The sequence below is a fragment of the Pantherophis guttatus genome, chromosome 14 (assembly GCF_059756535.1).
Source record: "Pantherophis guttatus breed Tessera chromosome 14, ASM5975653v1, whole genome shotgun sequence".
In the NCBI taxonomy this organism is placed as follows: Eukaryota; Metazoa; Chordata; class Lepidosauria; order Squamata; family Colubridae; genus Pantherophis; species Pantherophis guttatus.
Genome location: NC_142076.1, coordinates 22,752,308 through 22,769,356, shown reverse-complemented (window position 1 = coordinate 22,769,356; position 17,049 = coordinate 22,752,308). Strand labels below are relative to the sequence as shown.

At 50.9% G+C, this 17,049-nt stretch overlaps 2 protein-coding genes and 1 long non-coding RNA gene across 4 annotated transcripts; 1 reads left to right on the top strand and 2 right to left on the bottom strand.

The window, feature by feature from the left end:
* Nucleotides 1-363: 363 nt before the first annotated feature.
* On the bottom strand, nt 364-2,244 carry ECI1 (enoyl-CoA delta isomerase 1). The gene is made up of 6 exons (XM_034441424.3): nt 2,082-2,244; nt 1,878-2,005; nt 1,624-1,770; nt 1,260-1,381; nt 945-1,123; nt 364-816 (listed from the first exon to the last, which is right to left on the bottom strand). Exons 1-6 carry the CDS (start codon nt 2,242-2,244, stop codon nt 650-652), a joined length of 906 nt encoding a protein of 301 aa, XP_034297315.2. The 3' UTR covers nt 364-649.
* Nucleotides 2,245-2,287: 43 nt separating this feature from the next.
* On the top strand, nt 2,288-16,076 carry PARN (poly(A)-specific ribonuclease). 2 transcript variants are annotated; one of them, XM_034441428.3, is made up of 24 exons: nt 2,288-2,417; nt 2,497-2,574; nt 2,662-2,741; nt 2,915-2,982; nt 3,066-3,147; nt 3,635-3,695; nt 4,000-4,165; nt 4,974-5,039; nt 5,146-5,184; nt 5,514-5,556; nt 5,912-5,989; nt 6,137-6,193; nt 6,350-6,427; nt 6,942-6,985; nt 7,268-7,310; nt 8,126-8,201; nt 10,199-10,309; nt 10,390-10,459; nt 10,820-10,875; nt 11,241-11,327; nt 11,702-11,776; nt 13,893-14,085; nt 14,682-14,875; nt 15,274-16,076. In XM_034441428.3, exons 1-24 carry the CDS (start codon nt 2,399-2,401, stop codon nt 15,324-15,326), a joined length of 1,917 nt encoding a protein of 638 aa, XP_034297319.1. In that variant the 5' UTR covers nt 2,288-2,398; the 3' UTR covers nt 15,327-16,076. The 2 variants fall into 2 exon arrangements, with proteins under 2 accessions (XP_034297319.1, XP_034297318.1); XM_034441427.2 differs by having other exon boundaries at nt 5,909-5,989.
* On the bottom strand, nt 12,437-16,625 carry LOC117679473 (uncharacterized). The gene is made up of 3 exons (XR_004595399.2): nt 16,419-16,625; nt 13,263-13,406; nt 12,437-12,748 (listed from the first exon to the last, which is right to left on the bottom strand). It is a non-coding gene; the product is annotated as an uncharacterized LOC117679473 (long non-coding RNA).
* Nucleotides 16,626-17,049: the final 424 nt, after the last annotated feature.

The following is a 17,049-nucleotide window of genomic DNA, read 5'->3' as shown; positions in this document are numbered from 1 at the left end:
GAGACCAGTCAAATAGAAAATCACACACATAAAAAACTGGGAGAGTTTCTAGCAATGGCCATCCACACCATTTTACTTACACAACCAGACACTCCAATGGGTGCCCTGCTCCACCCCCACCCCCACCCCCAGGAGCACCTCACAGCAGCTCCAATCCTCTGAAGCAGTTAGGCTTCTGTAGCAGAGTAGGAGGCCATCAGTGTACAAAGGGCCAAGCTAGAAAAGGCGGCCCAGACAAAGCCCACAAAGGCAGTCAAGTGCAGGTAGTGGGGTGGCCAGAGCAGCCATGGTAACCTTGCTTACCTGGCAAAGATGGTTTAAAGAGATCCAGTGGCACCCCCACCAGCAATGAAGTAAACAGTCTCTACTGTAAGGATTTATTGACAACTGGCATTCCGCCTGTTTCTTAGGAAGACCAAAAACTAAGCAGTCCTGGGTGGCTTAGCTGCCTCTCCGCAACCATTTCTAACCTGTCTAGCCACCAGCTGAGCCCTGCAGTCCAAACTCCCACAACAAACTAAGCAAAGACCATTAAAATCAGACACCACACGTTCAGTCTACTGAGGACAAAATGGGGCAACCGTGAGGCTGCCAGGGAGAGCCCTCAAGCTCTGACAAGAGGAAAGGCTCAACCCCCCACCCCCCACCCTCAGGCCTTCTTCTGTTTCAACATCTCCATGTACTTCTGGAGAGACTTCTGAATAGCATCCCTGGAAATAAAGCGTACAAAGTCCTGAATGTCAGCTTCACGATGCATCAGCAGGTGGTCGAGAGTTTGCTTCCGTAGGGCGGACTTGGAGAGCTGTCGGGCGTGATCTAGGCACAAGGATGGGAAGAGTGACAAGAGGGTTCCCTGAGGCAATTAAGCTCTCCCTAGACACAGCCAGGAGTGGGCTGGCCTCGAGTCCTGACCTCAAGCACGAGAATGGGCCTGGGTGTCCCACCTGGAATGGCCAACCACTGGGCCATGACTTCTGCAGCTCTGGCTTGGATCTTTTCTTCAGGCACTAACTCATCCACCAGGCCAATTTTGAAGGCTTCTTGTGGAGAATACAGGAGTCCCAGCTGGAGAGACCGCTCGGCGGCCCTATGACCAACAGTGTTCAGCAAAGCATCCTTGAACCTGGGTGCAAGAGAGACATTCAGACAAAGTGTCCTCCAACTAGCTACTGGAGCCAAACCGAAGCTGGTCTGGCCTGAAAAGGGGTTGAGGGGCCTGGAAAGATCCTGCTGTTTGCACAGCTTCCACTACACCTCACCAAAAAGGGGCCACTATGCCCAATCTTGTCTCATTCAGACCAATCTTGTACTTCGGATTGTCAGCCATAATCCGGTAGTCACACGACAAGGCCATGAGGCAGCCTCCCGCGGGGCTGGAACCCTGCGAGGAACAGAGCTGCGTCGGCCCACAAGCGGCCCTGGGGGGCAGGGAAGAGGGTCCCTGCTTCACCATTCCTTGCCCCCTCCCCCGTTTCCAGGGGCCGCTTGTGGGCCGAGTGCCTCGAAGGAGGAAGGCTTCCAGGGAGGAGAGCTCAGCGGCTGCGGAGCATTGCGGGCAGCCCAAACGGAGCAGCCGGGGGGGGGGGGGCAGCTCGGGGAGCGCAGTCCGGCGGGGCGGCTTACGTTGACGGCGGCCACGGTGGCCAGGCGGCTGCCGTAGAGGAGGATCCAGAGCTGCTGCACGGCCCTCCAGAACTCGCCCAGCCGCTCCTCGCTCCGCCCGAACATCTCCGTGATGTCCAGCCCGGCCGAGAAGATCCCGGGGACGGCCTGCGGGGGAAGGCGCCAGGCTGTCTCTCTCGCTCGCTCGCTCGCTCTCTCCCGGCCGGCCACCCCCATTGCCCCGCCGCCCGCCCGCCCCGCCCCGCCCGACCTACCGAGGTGAGGACGAGGCCGCGACAGGCCCGGCGGTCCTCCAGCTTCTGCAGCGCCAGGCAGAGCTCGGTCAGCAGCGCCAGGCTGAGCCCGTTCACCGGCGGCTGCTGCAGCCGCACCACCGCCACGCCTGCGGGGAAGGGCGCGTCAGAGCCCGGCGCAGACCCGCCGCCCCGCTTCGCCGCCGCCGCCGCCGCCCTACCCACCCGCGCGCTCGTCCAGCTCCACCAGCACCGGGCTGGCCCCGCTCATCCGGCGCCTCTGCCCCGCAGGGAAGGCCAGGCGAGTCAGCGGGCACGCAAGGGCCCCGCCAGGCCCGGCCGCCCGGCCCACCAGCCGCCTAGCCATCGCCGCCGCCGCCGCCGCCATCTTGCCCCCCCCCGGACAGCCCCCCCTGAGCATGCGCGGGTCGCGACGCTCTCCGGTCACGTGCCCGTGACGCGTCTGCGCGCCGGGTCGCCGCGTTTGTTTCCGGAAGTGCTGCCGCGGCCGTGGTGGGGGGGTCGACCCGGCGCCAGGCGGAATGGAGGTCACCCGCGGCAGTGAGTGGCGGGCGGGGGCGTGGGGGCGCGGGGGCGGGGCGGCGGCGGCCCCCCCGGCTGACCCTCGCTCTGTCCGCAGATTTCAAGAGCGCGCTGGGCACCGTCTACGAGGCCGTGGAGGACGCCGATTTCCTGGCCATCGACGGGGAGTTTTCAGGTACCGCGGCCGAGCCGCCCCGCCCCCCCTCCCGGCCCACGAGGCCCCTCGCCCCCGCCGAGGCCTCAGGACTTGTTCTGCTTGCAGGCATCAGCGATGGGCCGTCCGTGAGCGCGCTGACCAACGGCTTCGACACGCCCGAGGAGCGCTACCAGAAGCTGCGGAAGGTGAGCGGGCGCTGGGCCGGGACCGAGGAGGGGGCAGCCTCGCCCGAGCCCCTCCGTTGCACCCGGGGGGGGGGAAACGCTGTAAAACCTCTGGCCTGCGCCTCCCCCCTCCCCCTTTCTCTGAAAAGATAACCGGTTGCTTAGAATTTCTGTTCATTTCTTTTTCTACCCAGCATTCCATGGATTTCTTGCTGTTCCAGTTTGGCCTATGCACTTTTAAGTATGATCACACAGAATCTAAGTATGTCCTTTTCTTGGTTTTTAAAATTAAATGTGCTGGCATGCATAATTTGTATTCTGATTTTCAACTGTGTTTTCTTTTAGGTATATTATGAAATCATTTAACTTCTATATTTTCCCCAAACCTTTGAACAGAACATCACCAGATGTCAAGTTTGTCTGTCAGGTATATATTTATTTTCCCCGTCTGATTCCAAAATAACAGAGAATCCAAAGCAAAATCTTCCACTATCAATCTTACACAAATGCAGTACTGCGAATTGTATGTTCTATTTATCATTAGGAAGGTAGATTATAAATTATCAAAAAGAAGTTTTTTATTAAAGTCAGAAGGATCTTGTCAATTTGAGAAAGTTTCATAAACGCAAAGTGGCTGCAGAGGAAAGTATTTTTTTTTTCCTTTGCACTCTCAGTACTTCTAGCCTGATGTTGGAGAAAAGGTCAGTTGCCTGGAAGCTTCCTTGTGCCTTGCGTCAAGGCCAGCAGTTTGAATTGTATCTGGGAGATTGTAATCGTATTGCTTTGTCAAATGAATAAAATATACAATATATATCCCACCATGAATTGGCATTTTTAGTAATGAAAATTAATTTCATTAAATTGAAGTAATTTGTAGAATCATCTATAAATCTATTTTCCTGTTTTTCTTTCAGAGCTCAAGTATAGATTTTTTAGCAAACCAGGGATTTGATTTTAATAAAGTTTTTCGAAACGGTAAGCCTTTTGTAAATATTTTAAAAGTAACTCTGTATTTCTATAGCTGTAACTTCAACCTCTTTCTTTCCAGTATTGTGCAATCTGATCATGAAGAAAGTAAGTCATGTTTCTGTAATAGTTTGTGGTTAAAGTTTAATTCCCATCGCTGAGAATTCTCTCCTACCAAGAGAGTTAAAAGTGCATCTGTAGGAAACTAGGATAGGAAAAGATGACTAGATGCCCAGATGTTTAAATTGGAACAGTTTTAAAATAGAACTTCATCTGAGTCCCCACTCATCCCCACCTTCCCCCTGTTTTTAAGGTATCCCTTACTTAAATCAAGAGGAAGAAAGACAGTTACGGGAGCAATATGACGAGAAGCGCTCTCAAGCCAATGGGCTTGGGGGCTTGGCATATATGTCACCTGGTGCTGCCAAGCCTCCATCGGCTGTTCCTGAGGATCAGAAGAAGTTCATCGAGAAAGTTGTGTGAGTAAATATACAGTCTCTGCTTGGAGAAGGACTCAGAACACCACTGGTAATGGTTCCATTTAGGTTTTCAATTATTTCCTGGGCCAGACAAAGTTTTGCCAGGAAGAGGATTCTTCTTCTGTCACCGTCTGCCAGACTGGAAATGGATTTGCAGCTTTTCTCATGCAGTGAGGGAGGCTGACCACCCCAGTACATTACTCTGGAGCCCTTTCAGCTACAGAGGCCCGGCTTTGGGCTCCTGCATGATCAGGATATGGGGATTGTAACTACCGTGTTTCCCCGAAAATAAGACCCTCTCTTATATTTTTTTTAACCCTGAAATAAGCGCTTGGCCTTATTAGCATGCACTCAAAAGCCCAATTGGGATTATTACCAGGGGATGTCTTATTTTGGGGGAAACAGGGTAGGGACAGGGCCTTTGTAGGTGTGGTGCCCACAAGAGGCCCATCCTTCTGCATTTGCCTTAGAATCTATTGATACTTTGCTTTTGCTGATGCTACATTTGTAGGGATTCAGTTACGTTGGTTCCTTCCTCATTGTTTTACCCACTCACCCCATTTACTTTGAATTTCTGAAAGTACTGACTTAAATAGTGATTTGCAATAATGTGCACAGTGTGGATCCAGTAAGTAGTAAAACTTGCCAGCTCTCCCATTTTGGAGAACACAAGCCATTGTGCACGAGCAGGGAGACAGTGGTTCTGCCTTGCCTGGGCTGGCGTTCTTCTGGTTGCAGATGGCCCTCCCCATTGTGGGAAGAGGCCAGCCAGAAAGAAGATGCCTTCTACTTCTCTCCCCCTTTTCAGAGAAAGGATAGAAGATCTCCTGCAAAATGAAGGAAACACCACCGTGCAGCTGGAGCCATGCACCGGGTTTGTTCCTCTGGGTCTTGGGCAAAGCGTTACGTAGATGAGGCTGGCTGGGCAGCAAAGAGGAGGGGAGATGGCAAACTTAATATCTTTATCTTCTTCTCTGTAGATTTCAGAGGAAACTAATCTATCAGACGCTGAGCTGGAAGTGAGTAGTGCTGGTTGCTACAAGGAGAAGCATCTGAAGCAGACTTCTCCGCATCTGGGGAGCCACAGCTGGGAGTGCTGCATTCCTTAGAGGCAGAGCTCCCCGTCTCCTGGGCGGTGTTGATGCAAAGCTGCTGGCCAGGGCCAAAGAGCCAGGTCGCCGAGTTTGCTTTCCCTTCAGGCATTTTTTTTCCTTATTCGCCAAGCATGGAGTTTACACTTATATTTCTGTTTCTGATGTTATTGCCAAATGTGGCATTTTCTTGATTATTTTTTCTGCAAAGCTAAGGAGGATTATTATTAATCCTTTTTTTGTCAATTTCACCATAGGTATCCAAAAGGCATCCATGTTGAAACTGTGGAAACAGAAAAGGTGACTAGTTCTGCATTTTCCAATCCGCACCTTGGTAGGGCTGTGGGATTTTCCAGGCATCACTAGGAGAGTTTCATTGGGCAGCTGCTCCTTTGCTGGTCTGATCAGGGGCCAAGCCCTTACAAAAGACAACCACTTCTGAAGGAGCTGAGGAACAATATTTTAAAGTCGCTCTTCCTGGCCTGCTTCCCTCCAGATATGCAGGATTCCGAGGCGGGGAAAATGATGTGAGAAAGTCAGATTGACTCTCCCTCCTCCCCCACCCAGGAATTTGACACATGTAGCTGTGTAGGAGTGCTTGGTCATTGTGCTCTTTCTTGCTTGTGCCTGCATTAACCTTTGTGGCTCTTAGAAGGAGCGATACATGATCATCAGCAAAGTGGACGAAGAGGAGCGGAAGAGAAGAGAGCAAGAGAAGCAAGCGAGAGAGCAGGCAGGTGCCTCCGATGCCTCTGCCGGGGCAGGGGTTGGCTGGCTCGCTGGGCTGGGGGCAGCCTCTCAGCTACAGCGGGAGGGGCTAATTCGCAGGGATGCTGGGCTGAACCGGGCAAAGGACTCACCCTGGGCTTCTCACTTGCAGGAGGAGCTGAAGGATGCGGTGGGGTTTTCCCGAGTCATTCACGCCCTTGCAAATTCAGTACGTTTGTTGCCTTGAAATCGTTAGGAAAAGTATGCATGCCAGCAGCAGCTGAAGTTAGCCAGGAATGTTCTCAAATGCAGCGTAGCGTGGGGGGCGGGGGAGAGAACGTGCTCTGCCTCTGCCTGAGCATTGGGCTGAGTTGCCTCTCTACAGGGCAAGCTCGTGGTCGGACACAACATGTTGCTGGACGTCATGCACACCATCCATCAGTTCTACTGCTCCCTCCCCGAGGTTGGTGGATTCTTCCTTGCATTGAGATTGCTTTTCCTCAACATGCCCTTTGCAGGAAAGTCACCTCCTCCCTACTCACCTGGGACACATCTAGACCGGTCATCCTGGGTGGAAGGTGGGCACCAGCACCTGTCCTGGGTCCAACGAGGATGATGTTCCATCTCCCAAAGGGACTGAGTAGATTGGTCCAGGATGTCAACAGCTCCCAATATGCTCCTCCCAGTAGTTGATAATCAAAGGGGGACTGCTTCCCTCTGCGACATTCCCTCTGCTTTTCCCTGGAAGCTTGCTAGCTTTCTTAACTTCCAAAACTTTCTAATTAGAGTTCTCTTAAAATGGCAACTATCTGTAATATTTTTTTTAAAAAACATGCTTTTAATGGCATCTTAAATGTAATATCCAACCTTTTCTTTGGCATTGCAACCTTTGCTTTTCTCAAATAAATGAATTGTGCATTGATGCAGTTTACATCATTTCTTTTGGTCTCAACAATCTGATTCCTTTTAAATTTCAGGATTTTAGTGAGTTCAAAGAACTAGCAACATGCGTCTTTCCAAGGTAAGTGCTTCTGTTTGCTATTATGTAAGAACATAAGCCAGTTCAGTTCAGTAGTCTGTTCTCTCAATTGCCCTCCGAGTGTCCACGGAGGGCTGTCCCTCTGCCATCAAGGCTAAGAGCCACAAACAGCTGGGATCTCAGTTAAAGTATCGCTATAATCCTCCTCTTACGGAACATTCATACTTAGGAAGCTCCTGCTGATTCTTCATTGTAACCATCTTATTTCAGGCCTGCCACCCCTGATATGTTTTCCAGAGTTTATAACTAAAATCTGTTTTACAGGCTATTGGACACTAAATTGATGGCAAGCACTCAGCCATTCAAGGTAGGACATTTGCATTTCTTGATAGCACCTGTTAAAGTAGTATAATTAGCAAAGTTAATGAAGTGAAACGGACAGATAAAATAAGACTATTTTGCAACAAAGATAATATGCCATTTTTGCACCCAGTGAACTGCCTTTTCCAGGCTACAGAATGCTGTCCTCGGGCGCTATTGCTGCTTGCTAGAAGGCAAAACCACTAAGCACAAATGAAAGCTAACCGTTGTCTAAATGCCTGGCTGTTGAGGGGGCAGCGGGGGGGGGGGAGTGCCCTGGAAGAAGTCCTGAGTGTCACTTTCTGCCTTTAGCAGGAGCTCTTGGTGCCCCTGACATGGACAGTCCTACCTGTTGCTCACTTGGAGCAGTGCTTCTGGCCTTCAGGGGCTTTTAGTTGTCTTTGCTAATTCGAGTGAAGGCAAGAATAATACTGGTGAGCTTGCCTTGGAAGTGTTTTACATAGGACTCACAAGTGGGTGTATATTTTAATTAATTCCAAATGTTTAAGACATTGGTGATCATCATCTTCTCGCTTTCTTGCTATCAGTTGGTATTGATTATCATGGCCCAAACTGCATTAGTGGACTGTGGCACAATGTAAAACCTCTGAGCTGGTCCTGGTCTTAAAACTCTCAAGCTGTGTTTTGACTTTGCAACCACTGTGGTCTTTCCAAGGAGTCCCAAGGTTTTGGGAAGCATGCATGGTACAGTGTGTGTGTGTGTGTGTGAGAGAGAGAGAGACAGAGAGAGCATGGTATTCATACCTGTCTGCTGACATAAGCTTGCAATCAGAGATGTCTCGTGCTCTCCTCTCTTCTCAGGAAATCATTAAGAACACATCCCTGGCAGAGTTGGAAAAGCGTTTGAAGGAGATGCCCTTCAGCCCTCCAAGAGTTGGTAAGGCAACAAAGAGCAGCCGAAATCTGGCTTTTAGTAGATGTGGCAAGTGAGCATTTAAAAATGTGCTTATGCTTTGGTGGGTAGAAATTTATTGGATTCTCTAGAGCTAGCAATTCTATATAATTTTGATGGGGAATTTAGGTCGGGGCTTCAGAAAAACCAAAACTACCGTTTTCCCCCAAAACTAAGACATGTCCGGATAATAAGCCCAATTGGGCTTTCAAGTGCATGCGGTAAAATACGCCCTCCCCAAAATAAGCCCCCCCAATACTTAGACGCATGTGCAGCTGCTACGCAAACAACATGACGTGAGGAGGTGAGGCAGGAGGGAGGGGGAACATGCCCACAGGCCCCGCACGCATCTGCGGTCCATGTGGAACAGCCTTTTCGGTGAGCCGGACGCACCACTGCCACTCAGGAGAAGAAGAGAGAGAGGAGGCGCTGCGAGAGAGCCCATTTCTGACATTCTTTTCTTCCCAGGCGGCGGTAGCGCATTCAGCCGATCTCGGCCGTTGAGGGGGAGTGGCAGATGGGGAGGGGTGGGGAAGGAAGGAAATGGAATGGTGTGTTTTGGCACTCCTCTTTCCACCTACTGTCCAATGAAGTGTACGAGCAGGTTAGTGCATCTTCACTAGGATTCTACTTCTTTTCTTTTTTTTCATATAAAGTGCACTGTGAACAGAACATGGTCTGACTGCTCTCCCCTGTCGTAACTTTGGCTGCCTCCGCCACGCGCAGAGGAACATGTCAAATTTGTCTTCTCACCAAAAGACTTTTCTTTTTACAAGGAGAACTGTTCTTGCAAAGGTGCCACGACTTTAACTCTTGAAGCCCCTCGCCGGAAGTGTTTTCTTGGATGGCATGAGCCCCTGCCTCTGTGGCGGGCTTTCACCGTGGCCCTTGGACCTGGAACTTTGATTGGGAGCGCCTGGCCCATCTCTCTCTGGGGGGCTGCGTGGAGAGACATGGGGGGGGCTCCTCTTTTCTTGCAAAAGATCCTTTTGGGATCTTTTGATCCCAAAAGAAAGATGCCGGATCCTTGAAATTGGGCCTGTGCGTGGCAGAGGCAGCCAAAGTTAAGATGGGAGAGCAGTCTGACTCCCCCCCCCCTCGCATCTCCATGCAGCCCTCAGTGGCTCGCAGCCTGCGTGGGGACGAAGGGCCGCTTGGCAGGCCCAGCGGTCTGGGATGGAGGACCGTTTCCTGGAAAGGCGATGTGAGAGCGAGATGGGCCAGGCATTCCCAATCAGAGGGGTGGGCAGTCTGACCATGTTGTTCACAGTGCACTTTATATGAAAAAAAAGAAAAGAAGTAGAATCCTACTGAAGATGCACTAACCTGCTCGCACACTTTGTCGGACTGTAGGCAGAAAGAGGAGTGCCGAAACACACCATTCCATTTCCTCCCTCCCCCACCCTCCCCACCTGCCACTCCCCCTCACCGGCCGAGATCGGCAAGCCAGATTTGGGGAGCTGAACGCGTTACCGCCGCCTGGGAGGAAAAGAATGTCCGCATGGATGGCAGGTGCATGTGGGGCATCTTCCCCCCTTCCCCCGCACCTCGCCTCCTCACCTTGTTCTGTTTGCATGGGAAGCAACGGAAAAACTGCCACGATGGCTGGAGGCAGCGGCCTGAGCAGCACCAGCAAAGTAGCTGGTCGGGGCTCCGGGGCCGAGGTTTAGGGATAAGACCCCCTGATAATAAGGCCAAGGCCATATTTCAGGGGTCAAAAGAAAATAAGATCCTGTCTTATTTTCGGGGAAACACGGTAATAGCACTATTGAACCAGTAGCTGGATGAAAAAGGCTGCAATTTGTGCTACTTTTTCATCAGAGGCAGAACAAAGACATTCTTGAGTCTGCTGAGTGGGGTCAGCAAAACAGTCTCTGGGTGGAAACTGGGCACCTCAAACAGTCTCTGCACCACTGTCTGGACTAAAGTGTTCCTCCTCCCATCCAGGTGACTTTGAGTAAAAGCATCCTTTCCTTCCTCAGAAAGCGCCGAGGGCTTTCCCAGCTACAACACGGCTTCAGAGCAGCTTCATGAAGCTGGTTATGATGCCTACATCACGGGCCTCTGCTTCATCTCCATGGCAAACTTCTTAGGTACTCTGACCTTCTTCCATTGTGCCGCAGCCTCCACTTGGCTCATCGTAGTGATTTTTGTCATATCCTTTGCTCATTAGGTTCATTTCTCAGCCCTCCTGCAAATCATGTTTCTCCCAGTTCAAAGCTGATAGAGCCTTTTTTCAACAAGTAAGTAACAACCATCCTTGAAAAGCATCCTGCTGTTTTCTGAAATTCTGCTGTGACTTTTTCAGTGAGGTTTCTGTTATAGTTTAAAGCTTTGGCATTTAGAGTAGTACCAGTGTGTTTGCTAGAGAGGTTTTCTTGCCCCGCCATTTAGTGGAAGCTGCTGCCCTAGGCTGAGACCACGAGGGCCCTGCTTCTGGGAGGCTTGATCGTGCTATGTAGTTGAGAGGTGCTTTTTTGCTAGCTTTTCATGGAGCTAGCTAGATAAGCGGAGACAAAGAAATCTTTTGTTTTGTTTTCTTTTCTTTTCAATTTATAAGAGCCCAGTATAATATCCAAGTGACTCTCTATCTTTTCCTTCAGATTATTTCTGATGAGGGTGATGGACATTCCATATCTCAATTTGGAAGGACCAGATCGTAAGTGTTTCCCCCCATCTTTAAGCACATCAAAATAGTGGGATGCTTCACACCTTTTTGGTTTTGCAGCAGCGTGTGAGAAACATTTTCCCCTTTAGTGGGGCCTGAGTTGCAGAAAAAGGAGGAATCGACTGAAGGTTGGCAAGGAGGAAAGGTTGGGTAAAACGCGCGTGAACCGATACAAGTCTGCCTCTGGATTTAAGTCTGCCTTCCCCAGAAGGATGTTTCTGTGCGGTAGCCCTGTGGGAAAAATCTCGCATTGATCTTAACTATTTGCTTTTGGCTCCTGGGTGTGTCGGGGGTGCAGATCTTATCAAAAATATAAATCACTTCTGGAGCTCATTCAGGTTCTTCTGGTTTTGTAGTACAGCCAAAACGTGATCACGTCCTTTATGTTACCTTTCCCAAAGAGTGGAAGACAAGTGACCTTTACCAGCTCTTTAGTGCTTTCGGTAAGTAGACCCGTTCCAGTGACAAATTCTTACAAAAGAGCAGCTGAATTTGGCAGAGAGTCATCTGGGGGGGACAGGGGGGTTGGGTAAAATTGAAGGCTAAAAGCAAAGGATCCTTGCATTGGTGGCTAGAGAGCAAATGGGAGTAGGGTTTGTGGGGCCCTTTTGGGCAGGACAACTCCGCAAAGCCTCCGCCCATCCCTTGACGCATCCCTGTGCAGGGAGGTGTCACTCTTCCCTCTGGCCTTCCCTGCTTCAGAGACATCAGCCTTCTCCCTCCAGGATGAGAGCTGCCCCTGTCCACATGGTGTCATCTTCACTATGCTTGGATAGATTGGAGCAGAATAGAGTTTACATTCCCCTTCCAATTTTAGGAAACATTCACGTGTGTTGGATTGACGATACATCAGCATTTGTATCCTTGAGTCAGCCTGAACAAGTTCAGATTGGTGAGTACCATAAAACTTTGAAAAGTAGGGTTCACGGCTGGTTATTTTTACTAAACATCAGCTAATGGTCGAAATGTTTAAAGAAGTTCCGTATATCTTTATCCCTTTCTCCACTATTTGTCTTCTGGGGCCATGGAGGCTGTTAACTTTTCTCTTTCTGGTGGTCTGCCGGGTGGGAGTAGGCAAATGCCAGGAGAGGAAAGGCATGGAAAAAAGGGACCACGGAATGCAGTCCCCTTCAATCCTTTGCAGGCCAAACTCTGCTCTCAGTCCTGCCAAATCAACAGCAGGAGAGCTGAGTATCTGGAGCGGGAGGCATCCAGCAGCCTTGGGAAGGTCAGATGCGCTGCCTGGGCATGACCGGGCAGGAGTGCCCCACACAGCTTCTGTCTAGGCATCCATCCAGCTGCCTTCTGTGGAAGGATCTTCCAGGGAGGAGGACCTGAACTCCTGCCCAGAGCAGGATCTGAAAGGTCCAGCCTGGAAGGGAGGGTTGTGTGGCAAGGTTGTCTCGGACCAACAAATACTGTTCATCTTGGCTCAAGACTTGGATCGATTGCTGCCACAGGCACAGCCCTTGGCAGACCGCAGGGTGCCTTTCACTTTTTGGGGCACTGGCACTTCTTTTCCTCGTTCTGCAACGTCACTTTAAAAAAATTCTTGATGTGATGGTTTATTTTGCCAAAGCCTCACCTTTTCTAGTTTTGCTTCAAGGTTTCCTTGTCCCCAGAAGCTTCTTTGCCCAAAGGACACCCTGGCAGGGCAGCCATGACCCAGGTTTTCTTTGCCAAGAGCAAATGGAGAAAGGCTGGGGGAGGGGGCAAGTGGGGCTTGTCATCCAAGGTGAGCCGCAACCCTTTCCGGAGTGTTGTGCAAGTGAGCGGAGCTGAGGTGCTTCAAAGCAGCCGTCCACCTTGTTGGGCTCTTCTCAGGTAGGCAGCAGAGATGGGTTTCAGCAGGTTCTGACCAGTCCTGAAAAACCGGTAGCAGAAATTTGAGTGGTTCGGAGAACCAGTAGTAAAAATTCTGACTGGCCCCACCCCCATCTATTCTCTGCCTCCCACGTTCCAGCTGATTGGGAGGAAATGGGGATTTTGCAGAAACCTTTCCCTGGATTGGGGACAGAATGGAGATTTTACAGTATCCTTCCCCTGCCATGCCCACCAAGCCACACCCACAGAACTGGTAGTAAAAAATTTTGAAATCCACCACTGGTGGGCAGGACTCAGGCTGCTTTGCCTTTTGGTCTTGGAAAAGGCAAAGGCCTGCCGAGCATCTCTGAGAGAACACAGAAATGACAGAATGGCCCACAGCCTGACGGACACCTCCAGGTGACTCTCTGGCAGAACTGGGGACAAGGGACAGAGGTGGTTTTTCAGGCAGGCCAGAGCAGAAGGTTGTGCCCAAGGGCCTGCAGAGCCACTGGGCAGCCTTGGGAGGCAGCAGATGCCCAGTCAGCTGAAGAGGACTAGTTTTGCTGACTCACCCAGAGACCATCTGGCAGATGGAAGATTACAGGTTGTGAGGCAGCCAGGACTGCAAGCGAGCACTGAGGCCAGAGAGCCCTCCAGAGACTCTGGGTGCAGGAATCCGTTCCATAAGCCTGCACCTCTTCTGCTTCTGCATGGTTCTGGCACAGAAAAGGAAAGAAAAAATGGATGGTTTGATGAGCTTTGCGAGCCGTGCTATTTTCTAACAAGCCATGCTAACTCTTGAAGCAACGGGTGGGTGGGGAAAGAGAACCTTTGCTTGGGCCCTGCTCACCTCTGGCCGACTTTGAAAGCTGGGGACAATTAAAAAAAACACTAGCGATGTCTCTGACATTGGCGACAGAGTTATACAGCCCCCTCCCCCAAACAATTTGTATCTGAGTCCCCCCTTGAGCTTTCTGGTGCTTTTCCTAGGAACAGGATATTGGCTTCTTTCACCAGCATCCTGGTTATGCTCTCCTGAATGTAGCCTGAGTCCACACACACCCCACCCTTCAAAAGGGCTCCCCTGCTCCCTCCCTGGAAGAGGAAGCAGAGGGGTGTCCCTCCCTTCAGCTCTTTGGGCCAGGAAGCCGTCCTGGAGAGGATTCCCTTCTGAGTGATTTTGTACTGAACTGTTTCCACAGCTGTTAATACCAGCAAGTATGCTGAAAGTTACCGGATTCAGACTTATGCAGAATATATTGAAAAGAAGCAGGAGGAGAGGAGGCAAGCGAAGAGGAAATGGGCAGAAGACAGTTGGAAGGAGATGGAAGTGAAGCGCTTAAAGACGCAGGCCAGCCCCTTCGCACTCCAGAGCCGCTACTACAGTGTTTGCAGGTGAGACACTTTGGCCGGTTCTGCATCAGGTGGGTTTCAGGGGCAGGAGAGTAACTCAGTTCGGTAATTCCCACAGTTGGAAACCGGCCCAGCCAGTTCAGCAGAAGAGAGTTAGCTCCAGTTGGGAAAACACAAAGCCCCGTTGCCGCCTGTGGAGGGTTCAACCTGGAAAGAAGTCTGAGCCAGAAGCGAGTTGCCAGCCTCCCCTCTTCCTTTCCGAATTTGAGAGGCCAGAGGAATCTGGTCATCTGGATGCCAGGTGGTAGCACAGTTGCCCCAGGAGGGAACTAATAGAGCCAGCCTAAGGGTTTGAAAATGCAGGTGAAGAAACCATTCCGGCTTGGAGAGGAGCCAGTTTGGGCAGCTGTTCTGTGACACAAACCAGGATTGTGCTGGCTATTAATCAGGATGGCAGGAGAACAGGTTGCTCCTTCTGAGAACAGCTGGAGATGGTCTTAGGAAGGACAGCAGGGCACGGCAGGATTGTATCCCTCCTCCTTGCTTCAGGATGCTCCCTGGGAACACTTATAGGAAAGCCCCCACAGACCTTTGGAGGACTAAAATCTCTCCCTTTCGGGTTTCTCCCACTACCCCAGTTTTTCAACCCCCAGCTCTGTGGGGAAGAGAAGCATGAGCCCCATCCAAGAGGAGAGCATCACAGATGACCTGGAGGAGGCCACGGTGCAAGAGGTGGACCTGGCCACTCCAAGCCCCTTCCAGGAGCCCGCTGAAGAAGAGAAGAAGCAAGCCAAGAAGCTTAGGAAGGGGAAAAGGGAGCAAACATTAGGTGGTAGGTGGTCTCTGCAGGGTGCTTGATCTGACAGCTATGGGTGGCCTCGGCCCATTTGCTGACCGGCAGGCCTGGAGTGAGGGAAAACCACCAGTTTCTGGTTTTCTACATAATCTGAGAACTTTGAACGTCGGATAAAAGAACATGGCAGAGGATATTGCTGCACCCCAGTTGTCTTTATTTTGCCCAGCATTGGGGTACTCAAAGCACATCAAATGGAGCTGCTGAGGCAGCTCAGATTCAGCTCCATCCTCTGAATACCCAAGGAAACTGGGGGGAGGGGGCGGCAAGACAGTTGCTGGCCTGGGATTCGTCCCAGCCAGCATGGACAAACTTTGGCCTGAGTGAGTTGGGTTTTGTGTTTGTTCAGCTGTGTGGTTGTGTTGTGTTTCTTGTAGGGGGGCTCAAGGTCACTCCCACCAGGCTCTTTGATGTGCCAGACACGTGGTAGCTGCCAGGAGCACCAATGAAAGAGGGCTTCCATTCCAAGGAACTGGTGGCGGCAGTGTCCTCCCAAGCCAGCCTGAAGGAAGAAAGGAGGCTGGTGCACAGTGGAGAGGCAGGACGCTTCTTGGAAACCTGTTTTGTTTTTTAATCTCTACTGAACAATCACGGTCACTGTTTTTATGTGTATGCATGCGTGTACATGTCCATTTCCTTGATTATGTGAAAGCCTTTGCTGTCGTGTGTATTAGATCAAAAGGCCAAACACTGGGGCTGGACCATCCATTCATGTAACGTGGCAGAGTCTGTGCGCAGCTTGCTCTGCTGGTCCCCTCAATCCTCTGCAGACATTCAGGCACACCAGCGGCCAGTCGGGCGCCTGGCGCTTTCAGCCACTTCCTTCCCTGCCATCTTCTGCAATAGTAGAAGTGCATCTTATTCTCCCTCCCCCTCCCCCCCCAATTAAAGAGAAACTGTCCTTTCCCTTTGGGAAAGAAAATAGGTCTCAATCTTCATATTAAGTTTGAGAACTGGCTTAGTGTACCTGGAGGGGAGGGAAGCTTCTCCCGCACCTTTTCCATTGAACTGTGACTAGCATTCTATATTTAAAAAGACAGATAAACCAGCAGCTTCACCAGCTTTTATTAGTTTGAAAAATCAATCTTCATAAACTTGGTTTGATATTTAACATTTTTGTATCGTGGAATGAAAAATGTTATTTCCATACAGTGAAAAAATTAAAGAATCTTTTTCTTAAGAATCTGTGTTTATATTTCTATGGCTGGGCCCTTTTCTCCTGCAGCCACATAAATCCTCCACCTGGAGTGGCTTGCGGGCTTCTCTTTGCCTGATAAGCTGGGCCGGTTACACCAAAGGCCGCCCCCCCAACGGGGCTCCTCTTGTGGAAGGCTGATCATTAAAGGAAGAAGAAGCCTGCTGGCACAGCCAAGGGAGGCCTTTTTCCTTGGGGAAAGATAGTCTCCCCATGAGAAACTGGCTGCAGCTCCTCCCTCGAGTTCTCACTTTCCGCTGCTACTGCCAGAAGGAAAACAGAGCCGTTCCTTTTCCCTGCCTTGATGGCGCAAAACCTACTCCTCACCTCTTTTCTAGTAGCCAGCGTAAAACTCTGGGCACTGCTCTGCGTCACTGTCCAGAGCAATGTCCAACAGGAGGGAAACCTGGGCAGGGTCAGTTCTTTGCCCTGTACCACCAGGGGTCATGGGGACTGTCCCTTCCGCTGTGAGGCTCTTCTGGAGCTGCCATTCCCAGGAATCGCTCGACAGGTTTCCTTTTCAGCCTAGATAAGCTGCGTTGGACAGACAGGAATTGGTGTTAATTGTGGGATTATTCTAGCAGAGTCCCTGATAGCCAGTGTAGCCTGAGGGGTGCAGGGAGCCCACAAACGGTGCAATTAGTCTTGATGCCCCGTCCTTAACCTTCACGCCTCTGACAGGATGGAAATATTTGCTTTTCGGCAGCCCCGTTTAGCAATGGATTGGGGGAGGGGGGGAAGAGTCAGGAAGTTGTCCAAGGCAAAGTCTGAAGTCTATCTGGTCCTTGGGTAGGAAGTTTCCCTGGTTCAGCAGCTGCCCCAAAACGTCCACACACTCCTTGGCCCCAGCTTTGAGATACGGCAAGAACAATAAGGATTTTTAGGGGCATTATGGTAGCATGGAAAAACACAGCTGCCCCCAAAAGTCCTCATTTTCCCTGCGCAAAGAGCAACTGTC

What these genes read in the sequence shown, in the direction of transcription:
- ECI1 (XM_034441424.3), bottom strand. Translation starts at nt 2,244, where the DNA reads ATGGCGGCGGCGGCGGCGGCGATGGCTAGGCGGCTGGTGGGCCGGGCG. An exon ending in GGAGCTGGACGAGCGCGCGG is followed by an intron (nt 2,006 to 2,081) that starts GTGGGTAGGGCG and finishes CCTTCCCCGCAG; the next exon opens with GCGTGGCGGTGGTGCGGCTG. An exon ending in GGCATAGTGGCCCCTTTTTG is followed by an intron (nt 1,124 to 1,259) that starts GTGAGGTGTAGT and finishes TCTTGCACCCAG; the next exon opens with GTTCAAGGATGCTTTGCTGA.
- PARN (XM_034441427.2), top strand. An exon ending in GCAACATGCGTCTTTCCAAG is followed by an intron (nt 6,986 to 7,267) that starts GTAAGTGCTTCT and finishes TCTGTTTTACAG; the next exon opens with GCTATTGGACACTAAATTGA. An exon ending in CTCCATGGCAAACTTCTTAG is followed by an intron (nt 10,310 to 10,389) that starts GTACTCTGACCT and finishes TTTGCTCATTAG; the next exon opens with GTTCATTTCTCAGCCCTCCT.